The sequence below is a fragment of the Mustela erminea genome, chromosome 1 (genome assembly GCF_009829155.1).
Source record: "Mustela erminea isolate mMusErm1 chromosome 1, mMusErm1.Pri, whole genome shotgun sequence".
NCBI classification, from domain to species: Eukaryota; Metazoa; Chordata; class Mammalia; order Carnivora; family Mustelidae; genus Mustela; species Mustela erminea.
Genome location: NC_045614.1, coordinates 84,348,694 through 84,365,353, shown reverse-complemented (window position 1 = coordinate 84,365,353; position 16,660 = coordinate 84,348,694). Strand labels below are relative to the sequence as shown.

Here is a 16,660-nt window from a genome sequence, read left to right as displayed (position 1 = left end):
GATTTCATGTGTGTAACTAGAAGAATGATGTCTTTGTATGAACCTATAAGTAACTGACTTAGCTCATAAATTTAGAATGCCCCTCTTGAAGAAGTTATGCCCATTCTAAATGGATCTGCTTTATTCACTGTTCACATTTTTATGAAGAGGATTCCAAAGTCAATACTGCTGTGATTTTGTCCGGACTTGGAAACGGCCACTCTGTGATTCAGCTGTCATGTGATAACACTGAAATCTCGTCTACCTAGTGTAATTTCAGGAAAGAGGTCATTGCCTTACCTCTCCCCACAACACTCTCCTCTAAATCTCCCATCTTTCTTTAAGATTTTATGCATTTATTTATTTGCCAGAGAGAGAGAGCACTAGCAGGGGAAAGGGGGGACAGGGAGCGGCAGGCAGAGGGAGAAACGAGGAGCCATATGGTACTTGATCCCAGGACCTGGGGTCATGACCTGAGCTGAAGACAGATGCTTAACCACCTGAGCCACCCAGGTGTCCCCTTCACTCAAGGTTAAGGAGGAGTCTATCCTGGGATGAAAGCGCGGGCTGAAAACACAAATTTACATAAGAAAAGAAATAGAAAAGACATACCATTATATAAATAACTGGGGAATGGTTCCTTCACAGGATGTTTTATTAGGAGATACCAGAGAAGGAAACAAGATAGATCAGGCACATTTCAGCTATGACAATTATTGTTCTGGGGACTTCTTAGAGCCCCACTGGGGGAGCAAAAATGCAAACTTAAACACATTTCTTCCTTAATTTCAGTGGTTTATACTCCTATTGTGAATTCTGACAAGGACTGTTTCAGTCAATATATAATTAGTCAGTAATACCTTCCTTACAGTGCTCCACACATCACCTTTGAGTACAACAAAACTGTAACCTAAGGACCTTGGCCTTCATCTGCTAACTGTGAGACATTCTTCTTTACCTAGAAATTGTTGAATATTTGGCACAAGGGTAAATGTTATGAAACATAATACTCCTCAGGCTTAAGTTTCACAGAGGGCTTTAATTTAAAAAGAAATGCATTTTGGGGGACACCTGGATGGCAAAGTCAGTTAAACATCCAAATCTCAGTTTTGGTTCAGGTCTAATCTCAGGGTCATAGAATCGAGGCCATGTCCAGCTCCAGGACTGGGGTAGAGTCTGCTTGAGATTCTCTCTCTCCCTCTCCCTCTTCCCCTCTTGCTCATGCTCTCTCTCTAAAATAAATAAATAGTTAAAAAAAAAAAAAAGAATATGTATTTGGTCATGTAGAAGCAGCCCATGACCCCTCTATCATGGTTATATATATATATATATATATATATATATATATACACACACATATATATATATATATTTCTATATAGTTTCTCTGGCTAACTGAGCTTAACCAAGGCACTGTGGTTTAAATTAGCAGAGTAGCTCAGTTCAGTTTGCTGGTACAAACACTATTTTCAAAATACAGAGTTGTTCACCTGTTGTGTTACAGCGTATAATTGACAGTGAGCTTCCTTGACAGCAAATTAGTCATTTCACATTAGCTTTAGAAGTGCCATCGGGAGTTGTGATGCGAAAACTTCTCATACCAAACTGAGCCTCTTTCTTCACCGACCTGGTTTGGAACCAGAGTACTCAGCATGTATCCTGAAACTCTTATGAAACCAGCTATTGTGTTTCCTTACAATTACATAGTAGCTGATTTTACAAGCTAACCAAGGAGCCATTGTACCCTAATCAGCAGCAGGTCATTGGGGGGCATGGAATCTCAGCTCAATATAATGAGTTTAAACTGCAAATTCTTTTAGCACTGATTAACTGCTGAACTCCCAAATCACGGAGTTGGTCCATAGCTCCCAAAGCCTGAAACCTTTAAAACTCTATGTCAGTGTGCAGAAATTTCTAGTTTTCTCATATAATGGTGTGTATTTTCTTCCTTTTCCTTTCTGAATGATATGAACCACATATTTATAAGTAACTCCCTCTCTCCCTCAAAATCATCCTGCATTTTCCAAGTTGTTGACTAAGTATTAAGAGACTTTCTGGGTTTTCTTTTAATCCCCAAAGCCTTGTAATTCATATATTTGAATCTGGAGATAAGAGGTTAAAATCATGCTTGAGTTAATTTGCATATATTATCAATGTCTTGACTGTGTGGACAGTTTGAAAGTGCTTTATTTTGTTTAAGTGAAGCAGATCAAAGTGTTGAGGGAAAGAAGACTAGAATAGCAAGTCATTACTTTATGTAAAACGTTCTACCTAGTGTTGCACAAAGAAGAGTTCTGTGGCGTGGCATGATAGCCCTTGCTAAGAGAGCAATGTGGGGAAAACTCCTGTTTAACAATTTTATGGTCTCTTTACTAAGGGATCCTACATATATATTAGTTGCAGTTGGAAATCCATCTGTGTGAATGTTTGGATGTCCTTAGCTAAAAATGCCCTATTTCCCATTAAACCAATTCAAAGAAAACTTTTCTCCATAATCAATATATCAGTAATAACATAACTAACATTTATTAATAGGAATTAATCGCTTTTTATGCCAGACACTGGACCAACTACTTAACAAGTGCAACAATGTGAGAACTTTTTTCACCGTAAGTCCCTTTGTGTATCTCATAAAGTTGAAGCGTTAAGAGACACCGGCAGGCTCCGAATGCTTCCTTTCCCTAGAGAAACGAGAGGGCTGGGAGGCATGGCACCACCTAGCGGTCATCTCTGGCAGGACCGTTGGGCATTGTGGCCAGAAGGGAAGTGTGTAACGAAGGGATCCCGAGTGTCAGTGAGAGAACTGAGAGCACCTTTGTTATTGCTGATGGAATAGAAAAGGAGAGATAATTTAAAAAAGTCTTACTATAACTTATCAATATGTCACCTTTAAGGTTCTTGAAAACACGAAAAAAATATTTTTAACATTACAGTTAACTCTTGAACAACGTAGGTTTCACCTGCATGGATCCATTTATATGTGGATTTCTTTTTTTTTTTTGATAAGTAGAGTAATTGAAAAGTATTTTCTCTTGTGATTTTCTTAATAACATTTTCTTCTCTCTAGCTTACTTTAGTGTAAAAATGCAGTATGCAACCCTGTATAACATACAAAATCTGTATTAATCAACAGTTTAAGTATTTGTAAGGCTTCTGGTCAGTGAGTGGTAGGCTATTAGTAGTTAAGTTTGGGGGGAGTCAAAAGTTATAAAAGATTTTCTACTGGGGGTGGTGGTTGGCACTCCTAACACCCAATGCTGTTCCAGGGTCAACTGTACTTTCGGGTGCTATACACTTTTCTTGTGGCTCATGTGGCCAACTGGGTCTCCAAGATTTGTTCGGTTTACATTTATGTATCTCATTTAATCCTCAAAACAACTTTAAATATTACCATCATTTTTTATCTTTTTTAAACATTTATTTATTTATTTGAGAGAAAGGGTGCATGAGAGAGAAGTAGGGGGAGCAGCAGAGAGAATCTCAAGCAGACTGAGTTAAGCTGGGAGCCTGATCCGGGGCTAGATCTCATGACCCTGAGACCAGGGTCTGAGCTGAAACCAAGTGTCAGATGTCCAAGGAACTGTACCACCCAGGCACCCAATCATCATTTTTTTAGAGGAAGAATGAGAAATAAAACTCCTTAGGATTAAACCATTAAAATTCACCAAATTATTTTTTACTTCAGCATTACCTATTTTATCTCAATTACTATGCTTCCCAAGGTCACGCTAATAAGTGAAATGACTAATAAGTGAAATGACTAGGAAAATCCCAGCTCTTAATCACTATGCTATACTACCTCCTAAATGGGTCCTATCCACCCCCCTGCCCGGCAGACAGAACTTTTATCATTATACACAGTGGTGAAGGGTTTTTGTGGTATTTCTTACGCTATAGTCTTAGTGGTTGAGCTCTCCAGAACTAGAAAATAAACTAAATTTAAGTCTTGGTTATTTGACATGCACTTTCTGCATCAGAAGTGGTAGTATTTACTTAAAGGAAAAGAAGTCTTCTCTAAGTCTTAATAGTTTGTCTTGACCTCAAGGCTCAGGGTGAAATTGGAAAAGTTCAAAACCATCAGTTTTTTAATTAAAATCTCATTTCTGAGAAACATGTTAGCTACTGTATTACCCACTTGGGGTTTCAGACCAGCTTAGGAAATGTCTTCTTTAGATTAGATGGTAGTGAACTCCTAAATTTTAGCTACAAATGAGTGCCCCCTTATTCAAAGCCTGTTCGTTCTCCAGAGTTTTCAAATTTCTCTTTCTGTCTTCACCTGCACTTGGTGGTACTCACTATTTCTTAGTACCTCCACTTTAATCTACAAGAGAAAGAAGAAGATCAGAAATAAAAGTGAGACCTGGGGCACCTGCATGGCTCAGTCCTTAAGCATCTGCCTTTGGCTCAGGTCATGATCCCAGCGTCCTGGGATTGAGCCCCACATCAGGCTCCCTGCTCATCAGGAAGCCTGCTTCTTCCTCTCCCACTCCCCCTGCTTATGTTCCCTCTCGTGCTGTGTCTCCCTGTCAAATGAATAAATAAAATCTTTAAAAAGGAAAAAAAATAAATAAAAGAGACCTATTGATTTGTTACTTGCCTATATCGTATAACAATTATTTATGGTTTTATAAGAATGGGCATTTTAACTATGTGAATTACTGAGTTATGGGGGAGTATCCTTCATTCATACTCTATTTATCCCAAACAGCCACCAGTACCAGTAATGTTGCTGTCCAGAGAACAAGATAAAATATGTGATGATTCCTTTTTCTGAATGAGGACACATGTTTCTTCAATCTGCTTTGTGACTTAATCAATGTGGCATTATTAACAAAGCAGCGGATATCATGAATCACTCAGAAAGAAGAGCCTTGTAATTTGCATCTCATTTCCCAATTGAGCAATCAGCTGTAGATAACACTCCTACCAGAGCACTTCAGTGTCTTAGGAGATTCCAGAGTTGAGAGGACATTTGCAGGCTCACACAGGGGCTTGTAATTCCGACCTGCAAACCAAGAAAACCATGAGAATACCTTCCTTGGGCCACTAGTCCCACTGGGTCACAGCGGAGGATTCCCAAGCCTCTGTGGTGGGTTCCATTCTCATTTGCTTCCTTCCTACCTCATAGTAGTCAACTTCTTGGAGGTTCAGCCTCTTGAAAAGATCTTGAGAGTAAGGAAAGCTTATTGGCAATGCCTCACTATTACCGAAAAATCAATCGGCTTCTAACGGTGAGACATTAGCATCCCATGAAAGGCTGGGCCCCAAACTTTTTTGTCATAGTACCATGTGTCAGAATTCAGAGACACTTTAATCTGTGGGCAGAAACAGATGAAACAAATCAAAGAGCTTGCAGCCCAGCTCAAAGAAAATCCCAAAAGCAGGAAAATTTACTACTGGGGAGTTTAGGAACTTAAGAAAAAAATAAGTTGGATGGCCAAGGTCAGGTATGAGCCTTTGAAAGCTCTTCTAGAATGTCTTCATTCAGTAAAATAGACAACATAAAAGAATACAATGACATTTTTTACATCTATAATCACCAGTGATTTAAGCACATTTGATTTCTGTTTGCAGTTCAAGCTCAATAGTAGAATTTTGAGGACTTTATTACACATTTTTCTTTTTTTAAAAAAAAGATTGTATATTTGTTTTGCTGTTTTATAGCAGATTGAGTAATAAGAGACCATTTTCCTTCTTCTGGTTCTCCATTCCAGTGATCAGTGTTTTTTCGAAGTAAGAGTCCTCTCTCGTAGTTCCACAGGACTTACAGAGTGATAGAGTAAGTTAAATGGTTAGGACTGGGAAAGAAAACAGAAAGAATTTATGCAGAAACTTTTTAAAGATTTTATTTATTTATTTGACAGACACAGATCATCAGCAGACAGAGAGGCAGGCAGAGAGAGAGGAGGAAACAGGCTCCCCACTGAGCAGAGCGCCCTATGTGGGGCTCGATCTCAGGACCCTGAGATCACTACCTGAGCTGAAGACAGAGCCCCAACCCACTGAGCCACCCAGGCATCTCTATGCAGAAACTTTTTAAACCAACTCCACATAGCTGAGAATATGTTTCTTTCCTAGTCCACAAGGTTATAAAGCCTTACCCTGTTTGTGATAACCTTCTGCCAAGGCATACCCTCTCTCTTTCTTGCCCACACTTGGCTTTTTCTGACCTGGCAAACTGAAGGTATAATTCTAAGATCTGAATGGGCTGACCCTCAGCCTTTATTTCTCTCATGACTTCATTGCAATGACCTTCATTTCTTGTTTTATATCTGATTGAGAACATTTTTATCAACCCAACCTGTACTACTTCAGTCTTTTTAAAAAATCATCCCCATTAGAGATTACCAGCAATTCTGTGTCTGAAAGGTTTAAAAATTTCATGTGGGAGGAACTCAAATTGGATAAGACTGACTTTCTCAAAACATTCAAAACCTTTGAGTCTTCCAGGTACTGGAACAAGAAATGATATCTATAAACATTATCCATTCAAAGGTTGTATTGTGTACTTTCCCCCATAAGGCTAGAATGTCTAGAATGCATCATATTTCTGGAGAGATTTTAGCTCAGAGAAGGCTAACAAGGTGCTCGGGTAACTCAGTATCACAAGATTTGGTGATCTGGTTTGTGGTAGTCGTCAAACCTTATGCTAGATTCAATTCCCTATTACGTCAGGCATTTAGTCTCTCAGCTCAGGTAATAGCATTAACTGCTGGAGGAGGCACCTGAGACAACTTCTGATTCTGTGCAAAGTACACAGAGAGTCAGGGCACCTGCCAGAATTCTAATCTGATGAGTGGATTGGGCGAGTCACCTCATCTCCCTGGACGGCAATTTCCACATATCTAGGCAGGGAGTTGGACTAACTCAGTGATTTCAACCCTGACCTGGAGACCTAGCCCTACCCACCCCATCAACTGGAAGAGACCTTCTGGGGTTGGTGCTCTGGAGGCTGATTTACTTAGGAATGCTTCTCAAACATTCTGTTGTCTGCCAGGTTACAAACCATTGCAGCAGACACTTTTTAGGGTGATTTCTACCTTTAGAATACGGGGTTTCCATTCAACCAATATTCTCTGCTGTTGGCAGAATCTGGATTAGTCAACAGAATGACTGTATCATAGTGGTCATTTTAAGCACATGTGATTAATACCATATGCAAATGAAATGACTTATTCAGAGACCCTATCACAGTAGCACTGGATCTATGATGGATACTTCTTACCTCATAGGATTACAGTGAAAATTAGTGGACAGAATGTCTGGGAGCATTTTTTTCAGGGTGCCTGTCACTTTTTGAACACTTAATGAATTAACAGGTGATAGGACGATAATAGCAGTGATGTTGGTTATGAGATCAAGGTATGCCTCACGGGCCAGCAGCATCAGTATTCCCCGGTAGCTCTTTAGAAATACGGAGTCCCGGGCTCTACCCCAGACCTCCTGAACCAGAACCTGCATTTTATAATGAAATCCCCAGGGGATATGTGTGCACATAAAAGTTTGAGAAGCACTAATGCAACTGGACAGCAACTTGACAGAAGTCACGCTACCAGTAAGTAAAGCAGGGAGCTAGGAGTCACAACCAAATCAAAAGACGCTGAGGCCTGTTTCTCAGCGCATCTCTGACCCGGAGCTGTTCAGGCTTCCTGAATCCTACTGGGCTACTCATTCTCTCCTCCAGACTGTAACTGAAAGGCTCTTTAAAACACATTTTTGCAGCTACCACAGAGACAACAGCACTGTAATTTTGGTTTTCACATTTTTAATTATTCAGCTGTTTTATTTGTCACCATTTAGGAAATTATTACAAAACTTATGTCTACAATGCTTCTGATTAATGCATATTTAGGCAACTAAGCAGATGTAGAATGGGTTGACTTCTTTGATAAAATTAAACATTGATGAAACATGTATTTGCACAGCAATAATGATGCCAGCGTTTGTATAAATAATAACACATCTATTTCCCTAATCATCTAGGAAAAAAAAAAACCCACAACAACAACAGTGAGAGTTGACAGAATTACCAAATATGTCTCACTTCCTAGGCAGATCATTTTTGAGTATAAAAGGTTTTTTTTCCAATGTGAATAAAGTTATGCTAATTTATAGCATCTATTACCACTTTAAAATGAAAGGACTGTCTTTGAGCAAAAAGCAATGTGGATGAGACCTGAAGCATGTTTTCAGGATATATCATGTGTTCCAGAGCTTCTTTGTCCAGCATGGAAAGCTGCATATTATAACAGACTCCTCCACAATACCGTAGTTTGATTTTATGTAAGATGTTTTCTGAAGCCCAGCTGAACTGATTCTACAGCACACATTTGCTTTTCACCTCTTATCATCTCCTTTTTTTAAAGATTTTATTTATTTATGACAGAGAGAGGGAACATAAGCACAGGGGAGCTGAAGAGGGAGAAGCAGACTCCCCACTGATCAGGGAGCCCAATATGGGACTCGATCCCAGGATGCTGGGATCATGACCTCAGCCCAAGGCAGACACTTTACAACTGAGCCACCCAGGCGTCCCTAACCTCTTAGCATCTCTGATATTAGTGTTTCTCTTACAATTGATGACCCATTCCAATTTGATTGACAGCATTTTTTTTCTTTTTATAATCAATGGAATCTTAAATTCAATCAGATAAATCAGGATCCCCAGTGAACTTAATCATACGTAGTTCATAAGAATCATCATGTTGAGGAAAACAAATGGGACAGAAAGGAGATATCACCCCCACCCGTATTCAAATAAGAAGGGAAGGTAGACAAATGTGCCAAAATTAAATAAGAAAAGATTCCATGGGTTTCTGTTTTCACAGAGCCAGAGAGAAAAATCATAGAAGATGTGAGCATTCAGCCGGAGGTCAGGAAGAGGAAAAGGGGGGAGGGACAACAAAAGGGGAGTGAATAAGGCATCGGGATGGAAAATATAGTGAATAGGTCCACTAATTCGATCATTATTTTCTAGGTGTGACATTCAATTTGCTGCTTCCTTTTATTAGTCCTCGCATTAGTCAACAGAGCTCCCAGAGGCTAGGGTGAGGGGGGCCTTTTTTGTATCTGTTAGGAGGCATTGTTTCTTCTTGCCTACCCAGGGGGATCAATCATTCCCCACACTCTTTCTCCCTTGCTTCCTACATTTTTACCCAGTCCCAAACCACCTGGGAAGGCTTAAATGATTCTTATGACTTCTGTTGTTTGTTTGCTCTTTCAGGTGATATCAAGATTATCGAACAAAACTACAGTGTCACAGGTATGGCTTTTTCCAAAGAGTAGAACATTTATCAAAAATCTGTAGGATTTCCAATAAATCTGCCTCCCACTTGAGGGTTTTATGCATTTATTTTCAACCTTCCCTGATACACTTCCCAATGAAATGTATTGACTGACTTTCTGGAGTTTGGAACAGAGAAGTATTGAAACTGACCTCTCTATTTAAGGGTTTTATCATTGTTGAAAGGTGGCTGCCACCAGAACCTGCCAAAAGTAATAACATCCTGAGATATGGATCTTGGAAGTACATTTATTATGTTTAAATTTAGTAGCCAAATGTTTTCCTGTAGGCTTCCAATTGGTGGTACAACATGATTTTTCACAATATAAACAACAACAACAAAAGTGGTTCAGAGATACTCTGGAAGTGGTTTCTCTTAAAAGCAGTCCCAACTTTTAAGAATCCTCCAATTTCACAGAAAATTTTCCAAGAAACAAGTGACTTAGCAGATTTATTACCTGGACTTTTATTACCAATAATCCTGTGACAGAAATCCTATAAAAAATCTCCTTGCCTTGCTCAGCACTCTTCTTGAAACAGAAACCCAACACCCTTCTCACACAGACACACATACATACAGAGAAACACATATCCAGTTACATAACATATGTCAAAAACATTGACAATTTACTGAACATAGTTGGGGCTGTGGGAGCACAAACAGAGTTTACTTTTAATACTATTGAGAAACTTCTTAAAAGCCCTTAAAACATCTCATTGCATTCAACTGAGTTTCTGGCAGGAGTTGTCTTTCTCATCTCTGCAAAATCCCTCCTCAGGAGCTGGCAAAATGGTTATGTTTCAACTCTTCTCAACAGGCCGTCTTTCCTCACGACTATACCCCTTTTCCCCAGGCCATTCCTATCTTCCTCTCTCTCCTGAAGAAAAATTTAGCTTTCTTTTGGACTTTCCAATTTGAATTCCTCACCCCTTCATAGCAATCTGAAAATGAACATCCCTTCCAAGAAGGGATGGATATCTTTAACTTTCAAAAAAATTATTGTGTGTAATTAAGGCTTAGGTTCATTTACAATATCAAAACCACCAGAATAACAGGAGCTTCAAGGCAATAGATGTTTATTTCTCTCTCGTGGACGAAGCCCGAGGTAATAACCTCTGTTATTACTTCCCAGGACTTTAAGTAACAATAAATAAATAACATTAGAAGATATATTACTGATGGATTTACAACTAGAATTACTGATAGAGTTACACAGTGATACAACTGTGTCAGTAGGTCCTGAGCTTTCTTCTTTGGGATTCATTATCCTCGATGCAAGGCTTCCCTTTTTAAGAATTTCTCATTGTCTAAGATGGCTGCAGGAGATCTCTCTACTTTATCAATGGTCCAGACTAGAAACCAAATACACACACACACACACACACACACACACACAGGATAGAGGCTTGCCTCTTTCCAGACATCCTCCTAAAAGTTCCTTTTAACCTGTCCACTTGCTAGTATCACACCAGAGTTCAGCCTCATGGCCAAACCCACTGACAAAGGAAGCTGAGAAAGAAGAACTTTGGGCCAGGTGCATTGCTGAAAGTTCCTTAACTAGCAAAGAAGGAGAGATTATGTTAAAAAGAGGTAACCAACAGTCTCTGTAGCACCCACCTGAGGCATATGTTTCCATTTTCTTCATGATCATCATCATCCCCACAAGAACATCTATTAAGTATTTCCAGTGCACATTGCTAAGAGTCTTAACCTCCATTATCTAATATCTATTTCCTCACACCGTCCCCAATTAACAGGTGAAAAAAACAAGGATTTGCCTACCCAGGGGTGTCAATAGGTAGTAAGTAATAGGTAGTAAGTCTCAAGTCATAGGTAGTAATAGGTAGTAAATAATAGGTAGTAATAGGTAGTAAGTCTCGGGACTTCTAGGACCATGTGACCAAAAGTCCGTGCATTCAGCTGCTAGACTTTATTCTGCTTCCCCTGTAGTCATCACAGGTCTGGCTGAATCTAGGCACTTGTGAGTTCAAAATGGCTATTTCAGTAGAATATCATAAGTTAAATGAGAGATTCTTTTGACTGTGGGGATAAAAGCCTCATTGTCCTCGTGGAAGCATCTGTCAGGGGGAAATGAAGGAGTGGGTCAGAAGAGAAGGAAGAAATCTGTAGCCGAACTTTATGGCAGTGTATACAGGGGTAAATCCAGCTACCCAAGAGAAGCAAGCATTTCTGTGCACGTGGCCTGAAGAAAATAACTGGTACTCCTGTAGAGAGGCTGTGTGTGGGGCTGGGTATTTACTGATCTAATAAATTTGGCTCCTCTCTGCAGTAATGTTAGGGGGAATAACTGATTCTTCGTAGAAGTACTGTTGGCTGCTTTGATCACAAGAGTCACTGTCTAAGCAACTTGCCCAAGGTGCCAAGTCTCCATGATAAAATGGAAGTATGATATTTAAACAAACTTGTAGAAGTACAAACACTGCAGATTATTAGTCAGAGAATTCTTTTAGGGCCAGTGGAGCCTCCTTGAACCAAAGGAATGATTAAGTTGCCAATGCAAATGTAAATAGAAGTCCAATTAAAAGAATTTACTCATTGTTTTTCATTTCTTGGATAAGTTTGCCCTGTTGTGTCTTTAATGGGGCGAGCTAATTTTTCTATTCTACAGTGCTACCAAACAATTGTTCCTCTGCAGTTCCATGTGGGATTAACTTTGTTATAAACACAGAACTTTAAAATGCTGTGAAAAGCAAAAACAAATAAGAGCCAAACCATGACTATCCCAATAAAAAGCTAAGGACTTCACCATTAATTATAATAATCATATCTAGTTGGAAAGATGAGTCTCATGCCATTTCTTCAAGAAATTTTGAGCCATTAAGATTAGAATATAAGAAAACTTCATGAGTAAACTAACTATTTTGTTTCATTTGGCCTAAACTGAATGGGCTATTGCCTGTAAAGTCACCACAGGTTCAAGTTCATTTTTTGTTATTGTATCTATCATTATAGCTATTACAGGAAAATCAGTATATGCCAAAAAAACCAACTCTTTATATTAAGAAGGAGGAAAACCATGACAGCTCATGAGATTTGAGTAGTACTCTTAGATCCTTTCATTTTGTTGTCTTATTTCCTCTTAGAAATTATTGATTGGCAGGTAGAAGCAATTATATCCTCAAAAAAGAATGAGGCACACACACAAAAAATGAATGATCTTTTGGAGCAGGGAAACCATGTCTGGGGCAGAGCAAGAAACACCCATTGTTGTAATGACTTCATTGAGGGCCACTCATTGTCCTTTCTGCCCTGCCTCCCATCATTACCTCCATTGTCCTTACCCATCCTCTCCCTTGCTGCTTCTTAGTCTAAAAGGTTGAATGACTCCAGCCAGGAGTCTAAGGTGGGTTTATGCAAGACTTCTTCCCTTCCCAAGGTTCTTAAGAGGAGCAGACCAAATGGTTTGCTCCATTTCCTGTCAACTGATGTCTGAGAATAAAAATAACGGGAAGCAGAGTAGGTGTGGATGCCGCAGATCTTGCTCCATCTATGTGATCCAGAATAGGAGAGATTTTTATTCTCAAAGATAATATGTTTTTCTGGTTGACCTGCACATAAAGTTCCACTAGACACCTTATGACTTAAAAAAAAAAAAAAAAAGGAAGAAGACCTTATGACTTTAGAATAACAAGGCCCAAGTCCTTCCCGTAAAATTGAAAATGTCCTGCACGTCACCATATACTATTATAGATGATAGTCTGAGTATAATCTGGAAGCAAACCAGGTAAAACGTAGGTTTCACACAGCTCCCCACCAAGACAGTTTAAAAAGACCAAGAGAGGCGTTAACAGAAGGACACCAGGATGGCAAAGAGGGTAAACCTGGGGAATATCAGAAATGCGAGACATGGAACCCCTGAATAAATAATAGCAAAATCTGCAAGGTCTTAAGTTTTACTGAGAAGCAAGTTTCTAAAGGATCTGACTTTGCTTAGGTGGGCCCACCAGCATGAATGGTCTACCTCTCAAGCAGTCTTTGTGGTCTGTACTAATCTGTGTTATCCACTGCTTTAGTCAGAGCCCAAGGGAAATGGCAGCATCAACAAAAGACTCCCGTCCATTGTGGAAGATGAAGAGGAGGACGAGGAGACGGAGGACGAGGAGGCATCCTCCCTCTCTCCCATCTACACCAGGGGAACCTCATCTGCGCGCAGCAGGAAGGTTGGAAGCAATAAAAGCTATCTAGGCCTAAGCTTGAAGCAGCTGGCCTCGGGCACTGTACCGTTTCACTCACCTAGCCGAGTCTCCAGTTCACATTCCCCCCAAAACAAACAGGAAACTGACCCCCCCAACCATGCTAAAAGGAAAGAGAGAAACTTGAAATTGCAACTGTCAGCTTTGAATAGCACCGGACCCCCAGACCTCAGTCCAAGGTAAGAATCACATCATGCAGTTATTTCCTAGGTGAAAAGGGCTGCCTTTTGTCCAAACTAGTACCTTGCTGTTAAGTTATTCTGGGCCAGATTTCTGGGCCTCTCAGCCACAGGTTCCTAGCCTGGGTTCTTTAACTCTGCTGAATTTTGCATGCAATTTTTGCCTCTACATGGTGGTGTGTGCAATATGAGAATGCTAGTTGTATTCTCAAAAGGGTCCATTAAATGTTCGGAAGTTCTTCTCTATTCCTTTCATCCGTTTAGCGCTACCTATTATTATGTGTGTATTTCTACAATGTAATTTTGTAATTTATAAGTTTAAATGAAAATAAAAGATAGAACAAGGCCCATCGATGTGATTCCCTCAATGCCTGATCTTACCAAACATTTTTTGGAACAATAAGTTGAAATCATAAAGGCAATGAAGTGTTGATGTTCATTTTCAATCCTATTTTCTTTATTATTACGGACAACTGAAGCTTAGTTATATTTCTGGCCTCCTCTGTAGGTAACATGAAATGACTCTACTTTTAATTTTAAAAATTCACTTTAGGATTAGCTAAAGAGGATTGAAAGGGTGAAAAATCCTGATGCAGATAATGTGAAAGGAGTAGTCTATGGTGAGTACAAGCAATAGTAAAAAATCACAGCATAGCTGAATAATAAGTAGAAGCAAGGGGGAAAAAATGGAATGCTTCCTATGTGCGACGTCCTCTGCTAGGTTATTCCACATTCACTATTGCATTTAGTCTCCTCAGGAATTCAGGAGTCCTGTAGAGTAGTTCATATTATCTGTACTATGAAGATATAAGAAGTGAACTCTTTTGTCCAAAATCTCATAGATTACGGTTGGAAATCTGGATTCAAATTCTATTTTTCTACCTGTAAAGCCAGTGATATTTTTTACTATATTTAACTAGTCATCTGAAGGACACAATTTATCCATTTAGAGAGAAATTTTTAAAAAATAAGCAAAACAGACTTAGTGAAAAGTAGGTGGACATTAAAGTTTCTGAAATTCAGTTGAGGATGGTAATTTGAAAACGTTGCCTTATTCTTCTCCTTCCTAAATTTTTAATAAGAAGTAATACAATAAATTTTAAATAGGGGGAAATATATCAGAGCTGGAAAAGAAAGGTTTATGTACAATTGATCCTACACTTACAAAAAGATTCTGAGAACATGTACCAAAACACTAACAGTAGTGGTAGATTGCAGGTGACTTTTATTTTCTAAGTTTTGTTACTTTTATGTTTAAATTTTCTACAATAGACATATTTTTAAACGATTTTTTTAAAAGAGTTTATTTATTTATTTGACACAGAGAGAGAGATCACAAATAGGCAGAGAGGCAGGCAGAGAGAGAGGGGAAGCAGGCTCCCTGCTGAGCAGAGAGCCCGATGCAGGACTGGATCCCATGACTCAGGTCAGGTCATGGCTTCAGGGATCCTGAGGATCCTGAGGATCCCTGAAGCCATGACCTGAGCTGGAGGCAGAAGTTTAACCCCCTGAGCCACCCAGGCACCCCTAGACTTATATTTTTTAAATAATGATTGGGTTAGACATTATTTAGCAAGGAAAGAAGACTAGCCAAAGTCTTAATAGTCATTTATATGTAATTCTTTAACTCTTACTTTAGGGTTTGTCCAGGTTCAGAGTAAAGATGTCATCAAAGTTATTTAATGTGATGCCATAATTATTAGATTAAAACACTTTAATTCTGGGGGCACCTGGGTGGCTCAGTCAGTTGAGCATCTGCCATCAGCTCAGGTCATGATCTCAGGGTCCTAGGATCAAGCCCCACATTGGGCTCTCTGCTGAGCTGGGAGTCTGCTTCTCCTTCTCCCTTTACCTCTATGATCTCTCTTGTACACTCTCTTTCTCTCAAACAAATTAATAAAATCTTTAAAAAAAAAAAACAAAAAACAAAAACAAACAAAAAAAAACACTTTAATTCTGGATAGAGTGATGATTTAATATGAATTCAGATAAGGTTTCTGTATCTTAAGACCTTGAATCTGAGAACAAATAAGATTCTAAATTCTATAGTGAGCTACTAATGTAATTTTAAATTTGCTAGTAGCCACATTTTTAAAAAACAAAAACGAACAAAAAAATAAAGTGAAATTTAATTTTAATAATATAGTTTATTTGACTCAGTATGCCCCAAATAATATAATTTCAAACGTAAATAATATTTTAAAATTTACTAATAAAACCATTTGCATTTTTTTATTCAAATCTTTGAAATCCAATGTGCATTTTATTCTTAGAGTGTGTCTCAATTTGCATGAACCACATTTCTGGTGCTCAGTAGCAATATAAAAGGCTAATGGCTACCATATTGGATAGCTCAGCTTTATAGTATACAGAATTTAGAAATTTACACAATATTTTTAAGTCTTCTAGAAATACTAGAACCCAGGGTTCCTGGATGGCTCTGTTGGTTAAGTATCTGACTCATGGTTTTGGCTCAGGGCGTGATCTCAGGGTCGTGAGATCAAGCCCTGAGTCAGGCTCCGCACTCAGTGGGGAGTTGGCTTGGCATTCTCTCTCTTTCTCTTTCTCTGCACATTCTTCCCACCCTGTGTGTTCTCTCTGTCTGTCTAAAATAAATAAATAACATTTTTTTTTAAAAGACCTACTGGAACTCATAAATATAAATGCAGAGCTAACCAATATCCTTTATTTTAAATAGGATTGTTGATGGAATTGAAGATGGAAACAGCAGTGAGGAAAGCCAAACTTTTGACTTTGGCTCTGAACGCATCAGGCCAGAGCCCAGAGTTTCCCCTCCTCTAGGAGGTAAGTTCTAGATTTAGCCTTCGGTCAAAAGGTGATTTCCTTTTAACTTGTAATGTTTGTCATAGGCACTTTTTTGCCTTCCCAATCTGAATACTTTCTACATGATAGAACTTTACCAATGCCATGGAACAATTTGACTTGAGTCTGTGCATCTCCAAGTTATTAAGATATAATTTGTAATTGTTCCTCCCTCCACGCT

At 39.0% G+C, this 16,660-nt stretch overlaps 1 protein-coding gene across 1 annotated transcript in view; it reads left to right on the top strand.

Moving 5' to 3' along the window:
• The window catches only part of KCNH8 (potassium voltage-gated channel subfamily H member 8), a 371,847-nt gene that overhangs the window by 331,969 nt on the left and 23,218 nt on the right, over positions 1-16,660 (top strand). The window contains exons 12-14 of the mRNA XM_032332057.1: positions 9,203-9,241; positions 13,298-13,656; positions 16,355-16,461. Coding sequence (XP_032187948.1) covers positions 9,203-9,241; positions 13,298-13,656; positions 16,355-16,461 — 505 coding nt within the window. The remainder of the gene's footprint in view (positions 1-9,202; positions 9,242-13,297; positions 13,657-16,354; positions 16,462-16,660) is intronic.